General features: G+C 49.1%; 1 protein-coding gene across 1 annotated transcript in view; it reads left to right on the top strand.

The window, feature by feature from the left end:
• The window catches only part of LOC8036364 (plexin-B), a 138,748-nt gene that overhangs the window by 44,817 nt on the left and 70,794 nt on the right, over positions 1-23,137 (top strand). The window contains exon 2 of the mRNA XM_042291695.1: positions 20,187-20,668. Coding sequence (XP_042147629.1) covers positions 20,282-20,668 — 387 coding nt within the window. The 5' untranslated portion in view covers positions 20,187-20,281. The remainder of the gene's footprint in view (positions 1-20,186; positions 20,669-23,137) is intronic.

Below are 23,137 nucleotides of genomic sequence, written 5' to 3' on the forward strand. Positions count from 1 at the left end.
GCTCAATTAACGCGACCTGACGGAGTTCCAACTTTATACCAGTTGGTTTTATAATTATACTTGTACTTTTTTTTTTCCTTTAATTGTTTTCTCCTCTTTATTCCTCGCCGACGGTGGTATGCTGCTCTTGAAGCATTAGGGGAGCGCGCGCGTGGAGGTCGCCACGGGGTTCGCGTCTGTCGGCTTTCCGCACAAAACCAGCTGCCTTTGTCTTTGGGACTGCCTCGGCGGTGGTGAATAGTCGCCCTGCCTGCAAAGTCCGGATAAGGTGAGGGTTAAAGAGAGGGAGAGGGTGTGAAGGGGCCAAGCTGGCTGGGACCGCCCAAAACGGCGCGTTTGTTTTGCATAAAGAGAATGAGCGTCTCAAGCCAAACAGGGTGTAGATAAAAGAAAGAGGAGGGCGGCCTCTGCGGTCCCCCCTTCACTCCTCTCCCCCTAATTTAGTCTCATTGTGGCTCGAAGAGAAAATAATACGAAAAGAAAACACCGCCAGAGTGGAAAAGGAAGGATGAACGGATGTGGGCTCTGTGCAAACGCTCCGGGGAGGTCTTCGTACTTTTTTGGGGGGCGCTAGCGTTCTCTTCATTCGGAGATTTGCATATATTTCGGATTGGCTTTTGTCGTCTTGCCGCCGCCGGCTTTTAGATTTCTTTTTTTGTTTTTTTGCGTTTTGTCTTTCTGAAATTGCGTCTCTCTCACTTCCTTCCTTTCTTGTTCTGTCTATCTCTTTCTCTCTGCTTTCATTATCTCCTGCAAATGCACATAGAGAGAGAGACTCCCGTCAGCGACTCGTCATTTTGTTTTCTTCTCCATCAGTCGACTTCATTCTTCTGTTTGATTCCGGTCTTCGTCTGCTTATCGAGTTTTGGCACTTTTGCTCCCTCGCCCGGTCGCTTCTTCGCGTCCACTCGAGAGGCTTGTCGAGTGCGTGACGTCACTGGCCACGTCACAGGTGATGGTGCCCTCCCCATCACCCCTGGCGACCAATCAGGACGTGTCTCTTAACGAGCCTGGTCCGCGGATGGGACGTCCCATTCACGTCGGCGGAGACTAGTTTATGATGCCCCCTGGGAGACGCGCCGACTTTCTCTTTTTTTTTTCCTTTTAGTTGACCGGTGATGTCGGCGTTGGTATGCTGCTACCGTCGCCGCCGCACTTCGTCACTTTCTTCCTTCTTATCTTTGCTTTTTCCTGGTTTTTGGTTCGTTTTTGTTTCTTGCGAACGAGACAGCTGGGGTCGTTGTGGGAACCTTCGCGTTCTGAGGAGCACGTGGGTATTGTGTTGCTTGTATGTTTAGACAGCCTTGATGCTGGTACGCCTCAACGGGTAGCTTGTCTCATAGCTTTAGATGAGAAATTTAGCCAGTGCTCTACAACCGCTAACTTGGGGTATTTAACCTGCACCGCGTAGTGGTGATTACACGAACGCGTGCCGGTACGAAACTCGTCCAGATCGAAGCGGGTAGGGGTTGGGGATCGAGCCCAGGAGGTTCTGTAGCAGCTCCGTGCAGCTGAGACGCGTTAGCCCACTCGGCCACCGATCCCCCTGATGTGGGTATCCTCTCTCTCCTTGTGTTCTAGAGCTCCGAAGGCCACAATTTTTCCATTTCAATTTTCACAAAATCACATAACTTTCGAATAGATTGAATGGAATATCGGTTCGGGCTGAAACTTTGGAATGTGGTTCGGACCTCTAGCACTACCTTTAGGGCGGAAAATGAGCGTTCGGCGGTGCGGAGTTCATTTTTGCGGTAAAAAATAACCTGTGATTTTTTTTTTCGTTGTACTTACGACTTCTGAACGTTTCTTTTTAAAGTTTTAAAACAAAGCAATAGGAAAAATGCATTTGTGTTTTGCGGTTTTTACATTTAGCTTGCTTTCATATTTGCAGCCCTCATTTAACCTGCGTTCATGTTTGCAGACCTCCATTTTTAGAAAGACGCCTAGATATTCACAGAGCGCTCTTTCACAAGCAACTCAATGTCTCAGAATTGCTTAGCAAGAGAAAAAAAAAATAACGTGACAAAATATAAAGGAACGAGTGTACAGGCAGTAAAACACGACGGACCTGTAGCACGTATACACACAGACAAGGCGCTGACTTACAACTGAAATTTAATAGGAAAAACATGAAGGCCGCGAAAAAAACCGTCACCACACACCACGATGTAGGGGGGGGGGGGGGGGGGGGGGGCAGGTGTGTCAATGCTTCCTCTTTCGTCCTCTATCGAAAAGAGAGAATATCTCGGCCAATGGGAACGTGGTGTCGGGTGACGTGAGTGTGGTGGATTGTTCGGGTTTTTCTCCGCGGTCTTCATGTTTTTTCCTCTTCAATTTCAGTTGTAAGTCAGCGCCTTGTCTGTGTGTATACTCTTCCACTGGTCCGTTGCGTATTTTTTTACGCTGTATTCTCGTTCCGATGCATCACCAACTCGCCCCGATTTCTACGCTTCTACAAAATATAAAGATTTGTCAACACCGCGTTTCACTTTTTCCCCCGTCGAACACTCTTTATGTATAGACCCTTGGTCCTGCAACGTTCGTTTCGGAAACGCGTAAATTGGCCAAGCATCCACGACTACGCGCACAATTCGCAACTTTCAGCGATGGTGGTACCTCGGATCGCGCTCCCTAGTTCGTGGATGATCGGCCTCGCAATGAAAATGCATTCTTACACCTTTCTGACTCGGGAAGTGTACGAAGTAAGACACTGACATCGCTCGTAATTCACAAAAAAGTACAGTTACTTACGCGTTGCACATCAAGCCTTGTCCTGCGGTTCTACGACGATCATCGTGATGACAGCCATTTCAATAGGCGTATCGTTTGCTCATTGTCACACCCCGGTTCGTATATAGGCGCTTTGTATATATATACATCGCGGAATGTCGCAGTCTCTAATCTGGCTTCCACAACCCAAGCTTAGCATCACCTCCCCTAAACAACAACGCGTACCAAAAAAAAAAAAGTTATTGTAAGGCGAAAATTTTGGTTTCCAATAAGCGGAGAGTCCGAATGGGCGAGATCGGGTCCTGACGTCTCCCACCGGCGAACTCTCGACCCCGGACTCTTTTGCTCCCTCGTCCCCAGGGGGATTTTTGAGATGGAATCTTGTTTCTGCGGGGATTTCTGGCCGTGATGGCCTCGGCAGCACTTCTTCTTCTTCTTATACATTTCTTGTCGTTGTTCTTCGCTTTGGCGCCGATCTCTGCAGATGCCTGGTTTCCTTGGCTCCCCCGGCTCTCCCCTTTCTCCCCCGGCTGCATCAGCCCCTCCTCCTCCTCTCATCGCTTGTATAGCTACATCACGAAAACACGGCGGTGTATCGGAGAAAAAAAGATCTCGCTGCCGGGGGATTCAAAAGTCGTGATGTCTGCTGCCTGCCTCCATATACTCCCTCCCTTTCTTCAGCGACGGAATTCTCTCGCTTCTGTCGTCCCCGTTTTCTTTCACTCTCGTTGTGTTTGGCGTGACTGTAGTCGGCTGTTTCGTCGACTGCTCAGCTTCTTCCCCTCGTGTTGTCGCGCTTACGTCTGTCTATACGACGTTCTTTTTTCTTTCCTTTGGTGGACCCTCTTTTTTTTTTTTTCGTGTGCCCGGTGTGTGTGTGTGGCTGGTTGGTCGGATCATTCCGGGACAAAGCCTTTATCGGGTTTCTCCTCAACGCGCATTACATATATCCGGGCGGGCAAAGAAAGGAAGGGTGTTCTCTTTCTGCGTGTCCCGCAGGGGTAAATGTGGGGTAAATAAAAGGAACGTTTACGACGTTCATTTGGCGGACGTCGCCGTTATGTTTGAAGGCGAGGCATTGCCGACTTCTCGATGTAGGCCTTATATACGGTAACGAATGAGAAACAGTATGCAGTGTTCGTCGTGCTTTCAACAGGTCTTGGGGAAATGCTTCGACCGTTAAAAAAGGTACAGGTGTTTTTTTTTACAGCGGGGCTGTTAAGGGCTAGTGTCCTTAAAATCGTGTCCCCCGCAAAGAAATGAAGACACTGAACTCTGGACACCTACCGCCATCTATGAGCGACAGCGGCAAGCCACGTATCTGGTTGCTGCCGTCGCTTATAGATGGCGCCTTTCCACTCTGGCTTGCCGACTTGCGGCCGGCCATTACTTTCCATTGAACAGCTCTGCTGGTCTTCCTTCTTCACGAGAGTGGAAAGGCTGAAAGTCTTTTTGGTTTTTTTTTTTTTTGGTATTTTTTGTTAATAAATCGACAGTTTATTTAGCCCTTTTCTTTTTCCTTTTTTGACTGGTAAAATGCGCGTAATGGTCTTCGTTCCACATATAATGAGCGAAATTAATAAGTTTTCGCATACATATCTTCACAAGTCTGGTGTCGGAGCAAGTTGAATCATTTGAAGCTTCTGTTCTGTGAACTGCTAAAACACCTTTTTATGCCAAAAAAAAAAAAGGAAAAAAAAAAAAGATTCTACAAATATTAAGACTGCGAATCCGCATTGACTTGTATCGAGAGGAATCGAGGGGAAACACACACACACGCACAGAAAGAGAGAGAACAGACGCTTTACTCTCCCTAAATGTAAACGTATTTCCCGAATTCATGCGTAATTACTAACCCATTACGAACCTCCGCAATATAAAGTAAAAGAAAAGAGCGAAACGCAGTCAGAAACATGGACACCTTCCGTTTCCGTCGAAAAGGTTGCTGGAGAAAGAGGGAGAGAGAAACCCGATGCGCCGCCTTGCCTGGTGTCTCCTCCTCCGGACCCGGTCTGATTCGAAGGAACCGAAAGCGGCGGTTAATTTTCTTTCGGGCCGAGGGAACAGAAGCGTGCGACAGACTCGCGTAATGACGACTCTCTTCATTCCCTTTTCGTCCCTACCATTTCTTTTCTGCCCTGCGCCTTCCTCCCTGTCGCCTTTGACGCTTCAAAACGGAGCGGGTAGGATTGCCTCCCTCTGTTTATTCTCGGCCGACGCTTCTGAACGCGCGGCGTGTATGCGATACACTCGCTCTTGAAAGAAAAAAAAAAAGAGAGTGAAATGCCATATACCATATGTACGCTTTTTGCTCTAATTGTTTGCGCTTATTCTATTATTTGCTCCTCGCTCATATCCCGTCAAGTTGTCTCTTCTTTTCCTTTTGTATATCTGCAACTTTTTCGCTTCCTTTTTCGCTTAATGGAGTTTGAGAGGAAGGAAAGTCGTATACTTGGCTCCTATATGCCTCGTGGGCCCCCCTTTCAGCCAACCGTTTTATTGGTTCCAACTGTGCAAACAGCTGTCTCACAAAATTCGCGGCTATAACTTCAATGTTTTTCCTTTTCCTATTAGTAATCTCTTCCTTGTGGCCTGCATATCACCTGTCTTAAACTAAAAACCAAAAACAAATTTAAAAAAAACAAAAAACGGAGGGAACAATTTAGTTTTAAACGTTTATACCTCGAAGTTACGGAACCTTCTGCGCATGCGTACACCCTCTGCCCTGGGCTTGCTTCCCGCCGTCGCCATTTTCAGGGGAACCCGCAGGACCAACATATTCAGCACCTATCCTTGCTCATAATTTGTCTTTTTTTTTTTTTTTTTTTTTTTTTTTACGGGTCTTTTTTTAGTATTGGTAGTATAGGCATAAAAAGTAAACAACGGACGGGCGAAAGCGTCGGTCGGGCCATTGCATACTCTATACATTTCGGCACGTGCGACTCGTCCGCACACTGCACAGTAGTTACATGGCGAATCAGTAATTTCAGTCAAAGTACGGGGAAACCTAGTCTTGTTGCTTCATTACCTCCTACCTAACTGAGCGCTCTTTGTGAGCACCCGTGCTCCTCTTTGTGCTCTCTTTTAGTGTTTCGAACTTGATTCGGAGCGGATTCTGTCATGTGCGCACACGGCGCATTAGAGATCTTCGTCTGGCAACTTGCAACACAAGTTGTGTGAAACATACATACCATATGCATTTCGTGATTGCTTTGTCGTCGATATTCGTAGACCAAACACACAAAGATTCACAAAGATGCCCGCCTTTGTTCACTTCAGACCAAGTGGGGGCGTGCGCTGAAATCATGTTCGTGGCGTAAAATACACCATTTGCGCAAGCGCCACGCCGATGGCAGAACTTCCGCGGCGGCGGCGTGACATCAGTACGACGCGTTGGTGTATAGACGATAGCTAGATGTCTAGAACTAACCATACTGATCAGCCCCCAATCCCTCGATTCAGCCTATTTTGAGTTTCTGCTCCTTTCCTTTTTTTCTTTTTGTTTTCTTTTTCCCTCGCGGTGGTTGCGACGTTGGTGGCTTAGACGCGGCGAAGGTGAAGAGACCACACCGGAGTGAAGCTCGGCAACACTAACTAGCCGTGACAAATCCCCGGCCGCGCCTTATAGCGACAGCGCGGGAAGTTTCAGCCTCGCCGAACACGCCCGCACACGAGATCTTACTGCCACCAAGCCGAACAAGATTAGGCTATAAGCTTAATCCCCTAGCTCCATCATCCGTCATTGTATTTTCTTCTTCTTCTCCTCCATGCAATGTTGGATAATCTTCTCGATGGAAATTGCAGCACGGCCTCTCGGGATCCCATGGAGACGCCTTCAAGGCTTCGATTTGCCGGCCATCTTTGCGAGTTCTCTTTTTTTGTTTTTCTCTTCACTTTTCTGTTGTTTGTTTTTGTTTTATCTGCGTTTTTTCTTAAACTTAAAGACTTCATTTTCCTTTTTTTTTTCCAGAACACGAAAGAAGGATCGGAGTTTGGGATGATATTCAGGCTTCTACTACAGGTTTTCTTGTTTTTCTGTTCTTAATATCTAGCTGCTCAGTGGATGTTTGTAGCTAGAGTGAGCGAAGAACCCTCCCTCCCGGTCTCGGGGTCGACTATTATTCAGCGCTCTATTCAGCCTTCCCAAGCGAGAGGAGAGGAGAAAGCGTGGGGAAGGGAATTATAAAATCGGATTTCACGCCTGTCATAACCCGGGAAAAACTTCCCCCCTCGTTCCGTTTCTTTTCTTTTTTTCTTTTTCTTGCGGCTACGTTACTTGACGCTCAGCGGAGACGGCCGTCTGGCTGCCCGCTTGGCCAGGCTTGGCCTCTCCCGGCCCCGTGTCGGTTGGATGCTGGCTTCGGAATCCGAGTGCCGACCTCCGCCCTGTCGCCGCCGCTGAGCACAAAGAAGAGGCGAGTGGCGGTGCGGTGCGCCGGCCATGGGTTCGGCTTGGGCTTTGCTTCTGGGCGACTCGGTGGCTATGGATCGTTTCGGCGTGGCTATGGATTACCACGCTTTCTAGCTGTCCTTTTCTGTTCCGTTCTTCTGAGTCCTCCTTCGGGCTTGTGGAGGTCTTCGATTCCTCTCATCTGCGAGCTTTGAAGGACAGGACTCTGTGTAGCTCCATCGCCTATCGTCCCGGCGAAAAGTGCAGAGTCACTGGGCTCTGTGCGGATGCGCGGCGGCTTCTTCCACTTAATAAAAGAGAGGCACTGCCCATGCTCAGAACGCGTTCCACACAGCCCAGTAGACAAAGATGGCGGCGTGCGGAGGGCAGGCGATATTTAGGACTGTGTTTGGGCCAGACGTGCACGTAACTTAAATACTATACTCAAATTACTGATATCTTACGAGTTGCCCGACTTCTTACAAATACAATTCAGAGTTGACTAGTTAGTACTCTACTAATTTGCTATTTTAACTCGTAGTCAATAACTTAAGTAACTTTTTTTTTTTTTGTATCTTGTACAAGTTTGTTTTGGGCAGACCTAATTTTGAGCGTTCAATTTCGTGCAGTCTGAGTATCGTTGGACAGCTCGTAGGTTACTAGTGTTGCCTGTCGTGCTGAGTGTTTAGGTCGAAGCGTCATCCGAAGACTCGGTTCTTTGCGGCACCTGTGGGAACGAAGTCTTTGCTCGAATATACAACAGACTCTGTGTCTTTGTGCGGTGTTCCCCCCTTTTCTTTCTTCTTCTGTTTCCCTTATTCTCGAGGTTTTTCAAAGATGGATAGAAGAAGCCGCCGTTCGAACCATTAGCGCCGATACGTTTCGGTGGCGCCCTCTTATGGAGTCCGTTCGTGACGTCACGACAATGACTTGCCTCGCCGTGATTGACAGGATCTTCCTCACCCTGAACCGGGGATTGGGCACGATACGGACGCCCAAAAGTAAATCACCAAGCCAGAAACGTGAACAGCAGAGTAAACGGCTGGCTGACTGCCGAACGTTTCTCGCTCCAATTCAATTGGAGATTGAAGTCCGAGTGACACCAAGTCCCATGCTTTGCTAGTACTCTCTCTTAACGTGAAACGTTCTTTGAGTGGGTGTTGGGCATTTCGTAAAGCCTCGATAAAAGCGTGGCCGCGAGGCTCGGTACCGATGGGCTTTTGAACGGGGAAGAGGGGGGAATCGAACCCAGACCATTTTGATTATTAAGCGAGTGCCTTTCCAGCATGTCACGACACATAGCCAACGTGAGTCGAGGTGCCATTTGGCGGGAAAACCCTGTGCTGCATCTGCTCCACGTCCGGCAGATAACAACTTGACACCCTGTCGCACGTTTTTAAAACACCGGTTATAGCGCCGGTCCCTCCATTCCAGGAATCGCTATCGAGTGTACAGGACACGCGTCAAGTCAGTCGCTAAACTAACCGATGAAGAGCCGCGAGCGCAGACACCACACGTTTCCGGTGCAACAGAATTCCCCACCAATTTGCTTTTATTATTTTTTTTTTTGTGTGTGTGCGTTTCCTCTTTCTGTTTTCTCTATCGAAGCCCTAAGGCCGCAGCCAAGCCGATCATACAGATGTTCGAATATGTTCATGCACTCTCAAACCTGTCTCTAGACAGTGTGTGTATGCCCAGTGTGACCTCTATACAACGAAGAAACACGCCTCGGACGGTCTGTGTGCAGACTGTCCCTCGTACGAGATGCCAGCCCCGTCCGCCGACCGATGCTCGTCGTTAAACGGCAGCAGCACCACTCCCGCTCTTCTTCCAAAGCGTTCGTTGACGGTGTCGCGTCTGTCAAGACTAACACGCGCACTCCCGAGGCGAACGACGAATGAAATCTCCTTTACCCGCGTCTGCGCCCAAGGCCTGCGCGGCGGTTACCCGGCGGCAGTCACGGTTACCCCGCGTACGGACTCGTCCGCCTGTCACTTTGCGCGTCAGGACGACGCGGGCGAAGAGCGCGGGGAATCGGCCTCTTGTTGCTTTTCGGGACACCCGCCATTTCGCCGGATGTGTCACGGAAGAAGAAGGGGAAGAAGATAAGAAAGTACGAAAAGCCTTCTTGCGTTCATCGTTTTGTTTCTCATTTAATAAGCGTACGTAATAGTGTAAAGCGTCGGGGGTTTTGGGGAGTGGGTGGAACGGATGACACGGTGGGGTTGCCCGGTGGGGGCTGTCGATGTCGGTTGTGATTAGGAAAACGGTTCGTCTGAGGCGCATCACTTGTCGAGCGATCGAGCCACTCTCGGGGTCCTAGTAGAAATCATGCAAAACGTTCGTCCTGCTTGGTTGGATGTCGGCACGCGGGGCGGGGGCATGGCTGGTTGCTCGCTTGGTGCGGAGAGCGGGCTACCGATCACTCGCGTCAACATCATGCGAGAAAAAAAAAATGAGTAAAGAATAGGAAAAGGGCATCGAATTCAACGTGAGGCGTTTCGGGTGTTTCATGGCCCTGGGGTTTTGACGCGGGCTGGCTGAGTCAGCCGTAAAAACAAAGCAAATGAGTTTTCTTTTTCCGTTTTTTTTTTTTTAGTCCGTTTGGTGGGATTTGTTTGTGAGGATCTAGTTTAGGTTTTTTTTTTCCTCCTCTACTTTAGATAAGTTTCTTCTAAAAATTTTGGTGGCGTTCTTTTTTTGTTTATCCGTCATGTCGCTCGTTAAAGGGTCATCTTGAATACGCGACAAGTAGATTTTGTATTCGCTGTGCGCTGATCTAAAAAGATTGGATATTTGTTCTGTCCCAACGCGTATATCACGACGCATTATGTCCAAACGTAATCGCACTCGCGAAGCCATCTGAGATATCGTTCACGATGATGTATCTGAATTTAGAAGCAAAATGAGAATAAATTGGGCCCTGTTCGTGCCACGTTATTAAGTGGAGCATTTTCATTGTGCGAGTGATCTCCCAGTGGAACGTTTTGCTGCACACGTTCGCTCTCGGATCATTTCTCGCGTCATACGTACACAAAGGTCATGCTTCGTGTTCCCACCGAGACAAATGAAGAAGAAAAAACTCTGTTCATTTTTGTTACATGTAGAACTTGTATGTATATATAGGACGGTCTTGTGTATACTATAGTTATAGGGAGGATCAGAGCCTTAAAGTCTCGTTTGTTTTCAAAAGATTATTTTCGTGAGCCGCATGAAAGCGCTCGTAGTGTCTCGGTGAAGAGAGACCGGTTGTAAAGTTGACGTTCTCAAGGCACGCTTCGCCGTAAAAGCGCGGCTCGGACTGAAACGATCCCTTGTGCTCGAGCATCGGGAGGGGCACGACCCGGAACAGCTTTTTCCTTTTCTCCGTGATTTACTGTGTTTCGTCGGAAGGATCCCACTGGTGCCTGCTTTATAGCGAGTTGCCTCGAGATTGATGCCAATCATAGTGCTCCAATTTGTTAGTTTTTCCTTATTCTAGTGTTGGTATGACATTACCGACTATCTTCTTACAAGCGACGCTTTTGATTTCGTGAATATACATTGCTCCCCGCATTTAACGGTGCCCCTCGGTTGCTGAAACATTTGACCGCTTGCTGGTTACTTAAATTTAATCTGTGAGTGAAAAGAGTAAATAACAAAATAAACAAATAAATAACACAAACGCGCGCACAGACAAACACACATACACACACAGGCACACACACACGCGCGCGCACACCCACACACAGACATACACACATAAAAGTTACATTACTTTACTACTTTGGATACATGGTTTTGAGCAAAAAAGACGGACACAAGAGATGTATCCATGTATCCAAACGTTCACCAACTCGCCCAACAACAAACTGTTTTACGTTACATTACTACGTTTTTTTTTTTTTCGCAGCACGATTCTCAATTACTCTGGCAAGTTGATTTATATATATATGGAATGATTAAAAAGTGCGAACAAGAAAATGACAGAAAAAAAAAGGCACACACACGAAAAGGACTAGTGCCGGTCCTCATCGTGTACATGTGCCTTTTTTCTGTCCTTGCCTCGTTCGCAGATTTTAATAACGATTTTTTTTTTTTCTTATTTCTTCTGGATCGTATTCAATCCTCTTCTCCTTCTCCACTGGACCGAAGTGACTGGTTTTCCTCCCGCTCCGCAGTCAAGCGAACGTGACCGCTCATTTTAGGTCTCGCGCGGGACACCTACACGAGACGAATGTCCCGGACGGTGTCCTATGGACTGCCCTCGGACCACTCCTCGGCGCGGGCGAGACCCAAGGGCGAGCAATTTTCGGGCGCCCGGAGTCGGCGCCCATCGCGTGCGTCGTCTCCGTGGCCAATCTCGGCGCCGCCGTCACCCGTGCCGCCGGGATCCCGCCGGGCCCGCCTTATCTTCCTCCTATCGGCCAGACGGGGGAACGCAGATAAGCCCGTCTTCTTCTCGCCCCGTCCTTTCCTCGCGCACACAGTCCGGAGTCTCGACGTCGTGAAAGACCCCCGTCTTCATTTTCTTCTTCGCCGATGTTTACGTGGCTTACCAATATCACCCACAAGACGAGGCCCGCTCGTGACGTCATCGCGTGTATACCCCCCGACCCGCCCCTTTGTGTTAAAAATGCTGCAGCTCAATGAGAGCCCCCTCAATAGCGGCAGACGCTTCCGTCTTGGCGTCGCAACGCGCTGGGGGCAACGCTGACACAAGCTAGGTAACGCTGCGTGCACCCACTAGGGATGACGTTGGAGGAGGCAAAGGATCAGGCCTTGTCTCGTAGGGGGGGGTTGTTGGGCTTACCCGCTATCTCCGAAGACGATCTTCTTCGTTTCTCCTCTGCGAGAATGAGAGGGGGACCCGGGTTGGGTCCGTAATAATCTGCCCTAATGACGCCTTCATGGACGCTTCACTTCGGCAACCGAAGATACCCGCGCTCTTTTTTCTTTCTCAATTGGGGGACGCCGGCGTTTGGTTCAAGTGTGCGCGCGCCTCGTGGAAAGCATACCCAATCTGTCTTCTTCTACCAGTATACAGCTTTAGGTCCTGTTTTCTTTTCTTTTCTGAGGTTGTTTTTGTTGGGTTTTGAAAGTATGCTGCAACGGAGGGGAAAATGTTCTGACTTAATTGCAGAAAGTCTCGGGGAGGGATTGCCCCCCCATGAGGGTGCGACCCGAGGCCCAGCGTTGGTGCGTACAAGATGCTCCTAACGGGAGGGGCTGGCGGCCGGCCCCCCCTTTTCTTTTTTTTTTTGCGAAAGTGGCTTCCGAGAAATTTCGCCTCCGGGTCTCGAAAATAAGGAAAGCCTGTTTCCATATTGGAAACGGGGCCGCGATGAGAACGATGAAGGCTGTGCGGGCTCAATTTGGGGGGGGGGGGGGGGGGGGGGGGGGGTATATTCATTCTCGGGTTTCGCACTCGATTGCTCCTCGGAGGGTCTGTTCTTTCGTTTTATGTATGAGTAGCGGCTACGGATCTTTTCGTTGAGTCACGATGAAACGATACATTTTTGCTCGGTTCTTGTTCATGCTGTGTACGTGGTGGGGGCATGGGAAACCGCTGCGAAGACGCATCAACATTTCTCCCCTTGTTCTCCCCTTCTCTATTGAAGGCGGTTGAAGCAGAAACGTTGCGATATAACACGCATATCATCTTTCAAAAGCGTCATCTTTCTCGCACTCCTGAAAAATTGTTGCGGCTATGGAACCAGCCGCCGTGCACAAGCAAGGTCGGACCTTCGAGTAACCGCGCTGCATGGGTTCCTGTCAGCGGAGGTGTTGCAGATTCCTTCCTCTATGTTTCTCTTGTAGTCTTTTCTTTATCCTCCGCGGTGTTTCTGACAAGCCTGTCTACCGTTTTGATTGCGAAAGGAGGACTCGAAAGATGAGTGATAACATCCAGCGTCCTGTACGTCTGCCTTGTCAGGCAACCCTTCTCCCTGTCTGAGGCCTTCGCGATTGTCAATAAGTATAGTTGAACGAAGTAACGCCTGCTCATCGACGCGCTTTTGTGTGTGTTTGTGTTCATTTGACGTTTGGTGAAATAACGGCTTCCCGCCGATGCAAAACCAGTGTCCGACTCCGTGGAAGCGAGCGTTGATGGCTAGACGATGTTAGATGCAAATCGCGTCAGAAGAGAACCTTGGAATCAAGTTGTCCCAGACATCCGGAACCTTGTCACGCCAGGAAACAAGATAGCGGGGGTAGTATCAACTTGTACGGTGGAACACTGCCGCGTACGTTTGCGTGCATCCTTGGCGGTACTTGTGGTCGTCGACTCTGATCATACTCTGCTTTGTCGCTTTGGCTTGGAGTGTCGCTCATAGCGGTTGAGCTCTTGGAAATGCTTCGTTTATGCAGGTTTGGTTTGTTACCAACTTGCTAAAAGAGATATCGAGTGCTCTGCTATTTGCAAAATTACCCCCCCCCCCTCCACACACACACACACACACACACACACACACACACACACACACACACACACACACACACACACACACACACACACACACACACACACACACACACACACACACACACACACACACACACACACCTACACACACACACACAGACAAACAGAGAGAGACTGATGGGATTTTGCGAAGAAAACCACATCCAAGTATATTGGTGCGGTGCCTTGCTAGATAGCCTGATAGATAGCCATACTCTCATTAGCGTCGAGCAGGGTGGAGAATAACAATCAACATGAATTAAATCGTGATTGAGGTCACGCCAGTTTTACTGTGATGATTTAAATCAGACCCTTCCCTCAAAATTAATTCCGAATAAATTTGCTTACCTACAGTTTGTCTCTCATTTTATGCTTACTGTGTGCGTGTGCCTCGTTTCTAAATAGAATAATCACCAAGCGAGTAAGATTGGAGTAGGCTGAACACGAGCAAAAAGCAGCGTTCCTTTGATAAAATCGGAACGTTGAACTTACTTTCTAACTTTCACTTTGTTCGTAAGTTACATGGTGTTTTACTAAAAAAAATCATCACGCAAAAAAAAAAAAAAAAAAAAAGTCTCGAAATTTAGAAAAGTAATGCCATATTGCGAGCAAATCAAAACGTAAAACGTGCTATTAAAGCTTTTCTGAACTACTAATAAAATCAAATCTGGTTTGATCCTAGCTTGGCGGAATCTACACGAATAAAATTTGTTAATTAAAGTGTACTTTAAATGTTTACTAACTGTTTCGTCCTCATTGTTTTTAATAAACTGACGGATTGGTCAATCGATCTCGCGAGAAACAATTACCCGCTACGGCGATTTAAATCTGATTGATCCGACTTAAATTAAATAAATATGATTTATTTTATTTTTGTTCTTACTTTGTGGACGGACGTGGCCGTCGAGTCCTCCGAGTGCGCCGTGCCCATCTCATCGAGTCTCTGCAGAGAGACACTCCTGACGCCAGTCTGAGAGGGACCGAAGCACGAAGCAATCTCGTTCGCCGCCGAGTCGTCTTTCCATCTCCTCTTTTCGTGGGGGGGACCAAAAACGAATTGGCTGCGAACGATAGAGAGGCCGATGTGGCACAAAGACGTCGATTGTGCGGGCAGAGCAGTTCCCGACTTCGGGGCTCTTTCACGTCGCCGGGACGCGCCGAAAAACCAACTGGAATGGCACTCCGAAGGCAGCTACCGCCGCCGCCTTGTGTGGACGCCCAGACGCTGCTAGATTAGCCAGCGTTTGGAGAGCAATGGCCGCAGTACACGGAGAAGAGACTCGTCCGCGTCGAGGTTCGCCAGTACCAGCTAAAAGACAAGGCCTGCCCCTTTTCTCTGGCAAACGTCATGTCTAGTGGATCCATACACTTTCAGAAATAGGGGGTGGAGTACTTACACCCCTTGTCCCTTATGTAACACCCCAAAACGTACCAACTTTTTCGAGCGGCTTGATATAGCTCTGCTATAGTACTTATTAAAGAGCTAATGACGTATAAAACACACACACACACACACACACACACACACACACACACACACACACACACACACACACACACACACACACACACACACACATTAAGTAAGGTTTTCCCGCAGGGTTAACAAAACCTTGAGTGCTTTCCTGCAGTCTTTAATGCGTTACTTTTAATAAGTTGTATCACTCGACTATCAGGCCGCTCGTGAAAGTTGGTACCATTGGTTCGACGTCGATGGACTGAATGTGGGATTGTAGTTTTCGCGGTGTTATTTATGGGACAAGGAGTGTAGATACTACACCCTTTCTTTCTGAAAGTGCACGCAGCGCCACCTACATTGAGTCAACGTCGCCGCCAGCGCGTCTCGCTGCGTGGCACGACAAGCGCGACGCCTTACTACGCTCAAATTTAAGCTCAGACTGCAGCCAAAACTATACAAGCACGAGCTATTTTTGACACGTGCCTTTCTAGCGGAAGTGCTCGTTTCGTAGACGAACGTTTCGAAGCTTGTATAGCATTAGTTGGCTGCAAGTCTCGGCTAAACAGTGAACGGAGTATAGAATTCGGCCGGTTTGCGGCGACACTCTCGTCGAACTTCAGTGCGTTCGCCGCTTGGGGCGCCGGTCGGGGAGCCACTAACGATGACGTCACGATCAGGCCTTGTCCTCTATGTGATATTGGCTTTGCGTGGAGTGTCTGGTAGTCGTCAAAGCGCTGACACCGGGTTTGCATAGCGGCGAGTATTTTATTTGACGCAGAGGCTCCATAGTTGTTGTGGATTGTGGAGGGCCGAGAGGAAGATCGTATGCGTTTCCCGTGCTTAAAAGGAAGGCGAGCGAGGATTGGTGCGGCTGTTAAAAAACTTTCTGGGAGAGTTTTCTGTTGATGCTGGCTGCCCTTGAAACTTGGAACCTGTCCCGGGGGTTGCCACCGGGACGGATGGCCCGCCGCCACCGCAGTCGCTGAGGCGTCCCCTTGTTGTTTCTTATTACGTTTCTACATTTCGTTTATTTTCCTCCTTTCCCTCTCTTTTTTTCGTCGAGTGTCCCCCCGTTGGCACTGATTGGTTGCCGCCACTGCAAGGGCGGGCCCCGCCCCGTCGACGGTTACGCTCGGACGACGACGTAAGAGAAAGGAAAAATGGTCCCGCCCTTCTCGGCGGTGTCTCTGAAGGTTCTGGTTGGATGACTCTCGACCGAGCGGACTTGGTCCCGCCATCGCGTGCCTGGCGACTCCTCCGGATTTTGTTTTTGCGTCGTTTTTCGTTGCCTGGATCCGTTCACGAGGAGGCATGACTTGCCGTGTAGTGCCCCTGAGTAGGGCTTCTGAATCCCAACCCTAACCCTTGGAAAATGCTCAGAGAACCGTGCGCCAGATTCCTGCGGCTCGGGTCCATATCACATATGAGCGAATGACGTTTTAGCGAATAGCGCCATTTAAGCGAATCGACGTTTGAGCGAATAACGGGGGCGCGCGTTAATTTCCGCGTGCTTCTTCATCTCCGTTGGTCGAGCCACACTTTGTGTTGATATCGACTCACCTAAAAATAAAAAAAAAAAAAAAAATCGTTTGTTATAAAAAAAAGGGTAATTGTCAGCTTACAACTCTAGTCACTGACATGCAGTGAGCACCGCAGGGCGTGGCTATAGCATGTTCCCACGTCTTGCTTCGTGATTGGTTCATCGGGGTTCTTATCGTCCAGTGCCGCAATCCGATTGTGGAGCGTTTCTTCGGCTGCGAGTGAGTGCGTAACAGTCGCAGCCACGCGACGTCGTTCCTACAGTGACGGTCGAGTAATAAGAACGCAGTGCACTAACTCGCTGCGCGGAGCTCACGCCTTGTGCATACATCGTACAGTCTGCAGAGGCTGTCGGAGGCCTTCTCCGTATGGCACTCAAGAAAACCAGCCTGTAGACATGTCCGAACTTGCTCGAAGCGCAGCGAATTCTCTCATCTTGCCTGCTCCGAACACCGCGTCTTTTGTATGACGTACACGAGCAGCCCGACTGCGGCTTTGCTTTTGCCCGCCAAGTATTTCGGGTTCGGGAATCGCCAGCGTGATAGACGACGCTGAACTGAAACAACGCCCTATTCAATCGTCTGCGGATGCGGATCCAATCGTTAGACACTTCCTCCGCCGCGCTTTTCAGGACCGATAGCACTGTACGTGCCACGCGAGTTACGATGGCGATTTAGATCTTTGACGCGCGTTGTAGCGCTCTCGGGGGTGCTCCTCACCGTAACTTGACAAACGGCGAAGGTATACGGTGCCAGTGAGCCAATCAGCGCGTCGGAGGGATACACGTGACTATAATCTGTCTCACCAGTTGGGAGAAAGAGAGAGAGAGAATGAGAGAAAGAGGGGATATTTTCCTTCCTCTCTTCACCAACCACTTGGTTTGTGCTCTCGCCTCTGTACCTGCCGCTCCTTGCCAAGTTACGGCGGAACAAAGTTTGGTCGGATGCCCGTCGAATGAAAGTAAACAGTCCGAGCCGTCGTTCGACTCGTAAAGTATACTTTGTTTCAGCTTCGGTCCGAGCGCGGCCGATGTTATGAGCCAAAGGGCCAATCGAACAGCGCAAAAAGCGCACCGTCATGGCGTGCTCTCTGCGCTTGATAGAACTAGCCGGCGGAGGAGCGCGCACAGAGAGACGGCGAATAGCGGCTGGTCCTATCAACTGCAGAGAGCACGCCATGACGTTGTGCCTCTTTCGCTGTTTGATTGGCCATTCGGCTCATAACATTGGCCGCGCTCGGACCGAAGCTGAAACGAAGTATAGCAACATCTCGTCTAGTCGAAGGATTGCAAACGTCCGCCGAACGTTTCCGGAAATCCCTCGCGGAGATTTCATTTATCGTTCGTCGTGACAGGTTTCGCCCGAAGCCTTTCCCTCCCGTTCGGGGTGCGCACTCGCCCGACCTGCATCCAACGTCCCTGTTCGTTCCGCGGCGGGCGCGCCGTCCTCCGTGCTTTCATATCGATAACGGACTGTCGGGCTTTTATAGCACTTCGCACCGGATCGGGCGGGGGGCGGGAGGTTGAGCCGGGTAAACAAAGGGAGCGGCTGACAGGTGCGCGGGCAGCACAAAACGTTTGTTGCCGTTGGCCGTTTTAGGAAAGCGGTTTGGAACGTCGCCATCGGTACGGGCCTTCCGGGGCTGCACGCATTTGCTCGCTTGGCAACTGGGATTGGCCGGAATCCCTTTTCAAGTGGGATCGCAGCTGAAGCCTCGGATGAAGTAATTTGGCCTTAGTCGAAAAACGCAAGTTTGATCATCTAAAACCGTGGTACTGTTGCTTCATATATACACCGTTGGCGAGCAGTACGTTTTGGCGGTTTCTAGCTCTTCTAGTTCGGGAAAGCACGTCCATAAACTAATACTACCTGTCTCACTAAAGAAAGTTAGTGAAATTTCCATGGAATGACGTTTGTGTGATTGGGCAATGCTGACTACGAGCATCGCGCGTGAAACGCGCTGCGCATTTCTCGGAGCGCGCTGATTGGCCCATCGCTGAAACGTTATTAGATGGAAATGTAATTAACTTTCTCGCGTGACAGAGGTATTAGTCTAACGCCCGTATAGTGGCATAAATATGCAGTAGTTTTCCCAGAGCTCGCCTGCGCCTGCTTGAAGGGCACGCAGCCCTGCTAGAAGTACGCAAAAACCGTATGATATACGCTTGTGCCAAAAAAAAATCGAACAAGATTCTCGATTATCACGCGTGAGCCAAATATTTAAACAATATTCTCGTTTAAAAAAAAAAAAAAAGGTCGACATTATTTTTCGTTCACCGCTATATGTTTTAGGCAGAGTCCATTTTCCGCGCGAGCACAGCCTCCCGAGAAAGAGAGGAGCGTCATTACGAAGAGAAGTTCTCCTGGGTCGACATCTGCGAAGGGACTATTTTTAATCGCGACGTCTAACTCTGCCCCGCTTTTAATTTCCGGTGTCAGGTATCGGCGCAGGAGCGCGCGGTGCCTCTTTGAAGCGGCCAGGTAGCCTCGTTTTTATTTCGGCGTTCGGGCTCTGGGCCTCGTGCCGCCGCCGCTCGGGAGCAGCTAGCCTCCTTTGTTGTTACTAATTGCGGAGGGATCTCGAGCAGCCCGTCAAAACAAACGCAAAAGAGGAACTTTAATCTTTAAATCTCTCAAATTCTTCCCTTATGTTTAGTTTTTGTGTTTTTGTTTTGTCGTACCCGTGCTCGTTCTCGCTCTTTCGTTTTTGCTCTAAGGAACAGAAATATTATTGTTTTTAGAAACTTTTCATTTTTCAAATTGCTAATCTTGGGTTGAGATGGGCTGGAAGGAATGCGACGTACGGGTTTTCTTTTGGTTCGGGGTTTGGATCCCTGCGTGGATTCTGTTCCTCTTCTGATCAGAAGGGAGGCGTCAACGAACGATTAATACACCTTGTTGCATAACTACGTGTTTTCACGAGAGGGTGACTAAACCGGCACGAACGGGAACGCAGGAAATGGCAACCGGCGAACTTGCGGAGTCCTCATCCTGCGCCACTTCCTGTCGTCTACGTTTCTTTTTTGTATTTATGTTCCTTTTCACCCAGGGAACCGCTCGAGCTCCGGCGAACCGCGGACGGGTGATTTAGCTTGTCTGTTCAGGTCGCCGCTTCAGGGATCAAGTTGTGCTCGAGCGAGCTCAAAAATGAAAGAAAAAAGAAACCTTTCGTGCCATGCATTTGCGGTAGCATACACCACGCGGAGACACCATATTACAGGACCTGTACTTACAATTACTTACATACGGCCAAAGGACATTTGTTACCGAGGATGTTCTATATATGACGCGTTTGTCTTCGCTTGTACCTGTACAGGAGTCACACATTCCCTCCACTACAGCTCTACAGAGAACGACACAAAATAAACAACCGTTTGCAAGTCTTTAATTTATATATTTTACACACCTAGCAGTCTTAATACAAACAATAGTGAGATGAAAAGTGATAACTCGCGGCATGAATGTAAGCGGCAACATTTGGTCTTCGCCAGTATAGTTTGAGGTTTCCGTATAAACCGAGAAAGCGCCGATGTTGTATTCGCGCTCGCTGTGTCGCGCATTGTTGATACCCGACCCTATCACGGGTAAACGTTCCCTTTGTCTGACCGACGCGTGCTCTCCTTCCAGGTCCGCCGGCGGGCCAAGCGCGCTGCCTGAACCGCCCATGAGGAGGCCGGTTGCCCGGAGCTGAGGACGGCGCACGAGCCGAGCCCGGCGCGGCGATGCTCGGGCCGCGACGCCGGCACCCGCGGCGGCGTCCGAGCCGCACCGGTCGGGGTTCCCCGTGGCCGTCCCTGTGCGCCCTGCTGGTGCCGGCCGCCCTGCTTCTGCAGGCGGCCACGGCGGCGGTGGTGGCGGCGCCGCCCAGGGGGCCGCGCGACGGCGAGGCGTCGTACGCCAGCTTCAACGAGAGCGTCAACTTCACGCACCTCGTGCTGGACAGGACCACGGGGCGGCTGTACGTGGGCGCCAGCAACTGGCTGTACCAGTTCAACGGCTCGCTGCAGCTCGAGGTCGAGCTGCCCACGGGTCCCGTCCAGGACAACGTGCTCTGCTCGCCGTCCGACTGCGACGGATACGTCACGGCTCCGACCAACAACGTCAACAAGGTATTCGAGCGTTTATCAAAATGCCGAGTCACTGGACTCTGTGCGCATGCGCGACGTCACGTGCAAGCCATGTCTATATTACGTCATCTTCGGGTAAACTTGAAAGTCGACACACTAAGGGGGGCAAAAAGAAACATTATGTTGAAGTTAATGAGTTCACAAAACGCTGTTCCGAGAACTTGCCAGAGTCGGCCATACGGTAGGTTTCTCGATTTCTCAGGAAATCTTAAAATTGATTATAGTTAAACTGATGAATGAATATATGATAGGTTCAGCTCCTTTCACTGCGACAAAAAAGCGCGGAGCTCATTACTACCAACCTTTTAGGCTTTTGCAATTGAAAGATCACTCGAGGAACACGCATATCAAACGAGGTGAGTTCTGGCATCGTGTAATTCCTTACTTCTACTCAAAACGACTCCTCATAAGACTACATTTTGTGACGTTTGTGTATAGCAATTTTCGGGAGCTGTACGCGCGTGCGTTGTAAAAGAGATTCATTTGCAACTCAAAATCTCAAAATAGTGGTCATTCGGATGATTTGAGTAGAACAGGAATGTCTGGCATTCGTATTGCGACGTGTGAGGCTGTAGTTCAAGTTTTATCTTGGCACCGAGGAGGTTTGAGTGAAAAGAAAACCTCTCTGCCTCGGGACCGACCACTCAACAAGTATAGAAATTGTGGTTCTCAAATAAGCGTTGCTGAAAGTTCGAAATCCCGACTGCAATTGGTGGTTTTCAGTGCGTGTCGGTACCTACTACGCCGTCTACGGTATCATATTTTAACTAGCAGGGGCTGTTAATAGTTGTTGCTCTCGCGAACGAGCGAACAGACTTTCTGCCGTAGCCTTTCCGCGCCAAGAAAAAAGCGTCATCGATTTGACGAAGAAAAAAAGTAACAAAATGCATATACCGAAACGTGAAGGAAAGAACAACTGCCAGTGACGACCGATGCAGTGGTGGAACTGCTGCGCCGTTTGCGCCAAACTGCACCAGAACGAAACCCCAGCTACATGCTGCTCCAAAGGTTGTATCTGTGCACGATTGGCGCCATGTCTGCGCCAAAAGGGACCTGTTCTCAGAAAGAAAACTGAGAGTGTCTACGGGGATGAGTTGAGCTAGTTGGTTTTTATACATTACGGGTGGAACTAGCTGAATCATGAGAGAAGGAGAAACAGAAAAGTCAACCGACCGCTGGTTGTTGTCTTTTCTGTTTCTACTTCCCTCATTGTTCAGCTGGTTCCACCCGTAATGAGAGTGTATGGCACATGGCATTCTTGGCGATGCCACTGAAAATTAAGAATGTACCGTTGTTGTTTTTTCGGATACCTATAAGTACTATGTGCGAAGAGTAGGGCTGCGCAAATATTCGAAGTATTAAATACTAGTGTCAAATTACACGCTATTTGATATTCGCTTCAACATTAACTGGAATATTCCAGACATGTACAAATTACTCAAAAAAGGTAATTAAGTTAAGTTACTGAGTATCGACGCCAAAAGTAATTGGAGTAGAGTAGAAATTACGCATTTGTAATAGTAATTGAGTAAACTACTAACTACTCTCAAAAGTAGCGAGTTACTTTGAAGTTACTTTCGAAGTTACCTTTTTATATTTTTGTGGAAGCAAAATGAACAGCAGTTTTGATCAATGAAAAACCCTGCGAGCCTAAAATAAATGCAGTCTATTTATAGCTTGCGTTTTCGCCAAAATAGTTTATTCGCTCGCAGAAGCAATTTACTTTCAAAGTTCTTGATAGGAGAATTTTCCCCTTTTCCTTCTAATAACGTCCCCAGCCAAGCTAAATAGACGTTTCACCGTGGCACTGAATGGAACGGCAGTGTTCAATTTGAGAAACAGGCTGTGCAGGGTCGGGTAAGCGAGTGTCGGCATCTTAGGTGTCCATGGCGAAACATGTGAGGTTTGTCTCGGCTAGAGGGTCTTTTATAAGAAAATCTCCTACTTTTTTCTTCGTCAAGTTGAGATTGTTATGACTGGCCCCTCTTTATTTCGACGTCGTTCTGAGAGTACGCTGAGAGAGTGCACCAGACCGTCAAGGGTTCAAGTCTCGCGCCACGACGATGAGATCATCCGGACGACTGCGCGTTCCGTTGTAGTGCTAGTGCTACGCTACTAAAACAAAAAAATGTTTTGGTTTAACAGAAGATGAACCGAAGTATACTTCGCCGCTGACGCCGGTCCAACAAAAGGATCTCCCAAGGGTAACTCGCACTCCTCGCCGGCGACATACAATATTCTGATGCGCCTGACACGCCTGACAAGTAAATCGTTTTTAACAAAGAGGAGGTCTCCCAGGCATGGATGGTCGGAAGGATGCAAAGGATTACGTGAACAAGCATCGTCGCTCGTATACAGGCGCAGCTGAAAGCGGGAACGTGCTCCCATGAACGGATTATCCGTGCCAGGGTTTGTACGCGGGGGAGACCGGCTTTGCAAAGGCGTATGCGC

Source organism: Ixodes scapularis, unplaced genomic scaffold (genome assembly GCF_016920785.2).
Source record: "Ixodes scapularis isolate PalLabHiFi unplaced genomic scaffold, ASM1692078v2 PGA_scaffold2__306_contigs__length_199485367, whole genome shotgun sequence".
In the NCBI taxonomy this organism is placed as follows: Eukaryota; Metazoa; Arthropoda; class Arachnida; order Ixodida; family Ixodidae; genus Ixodes; species Ixodes scapularis.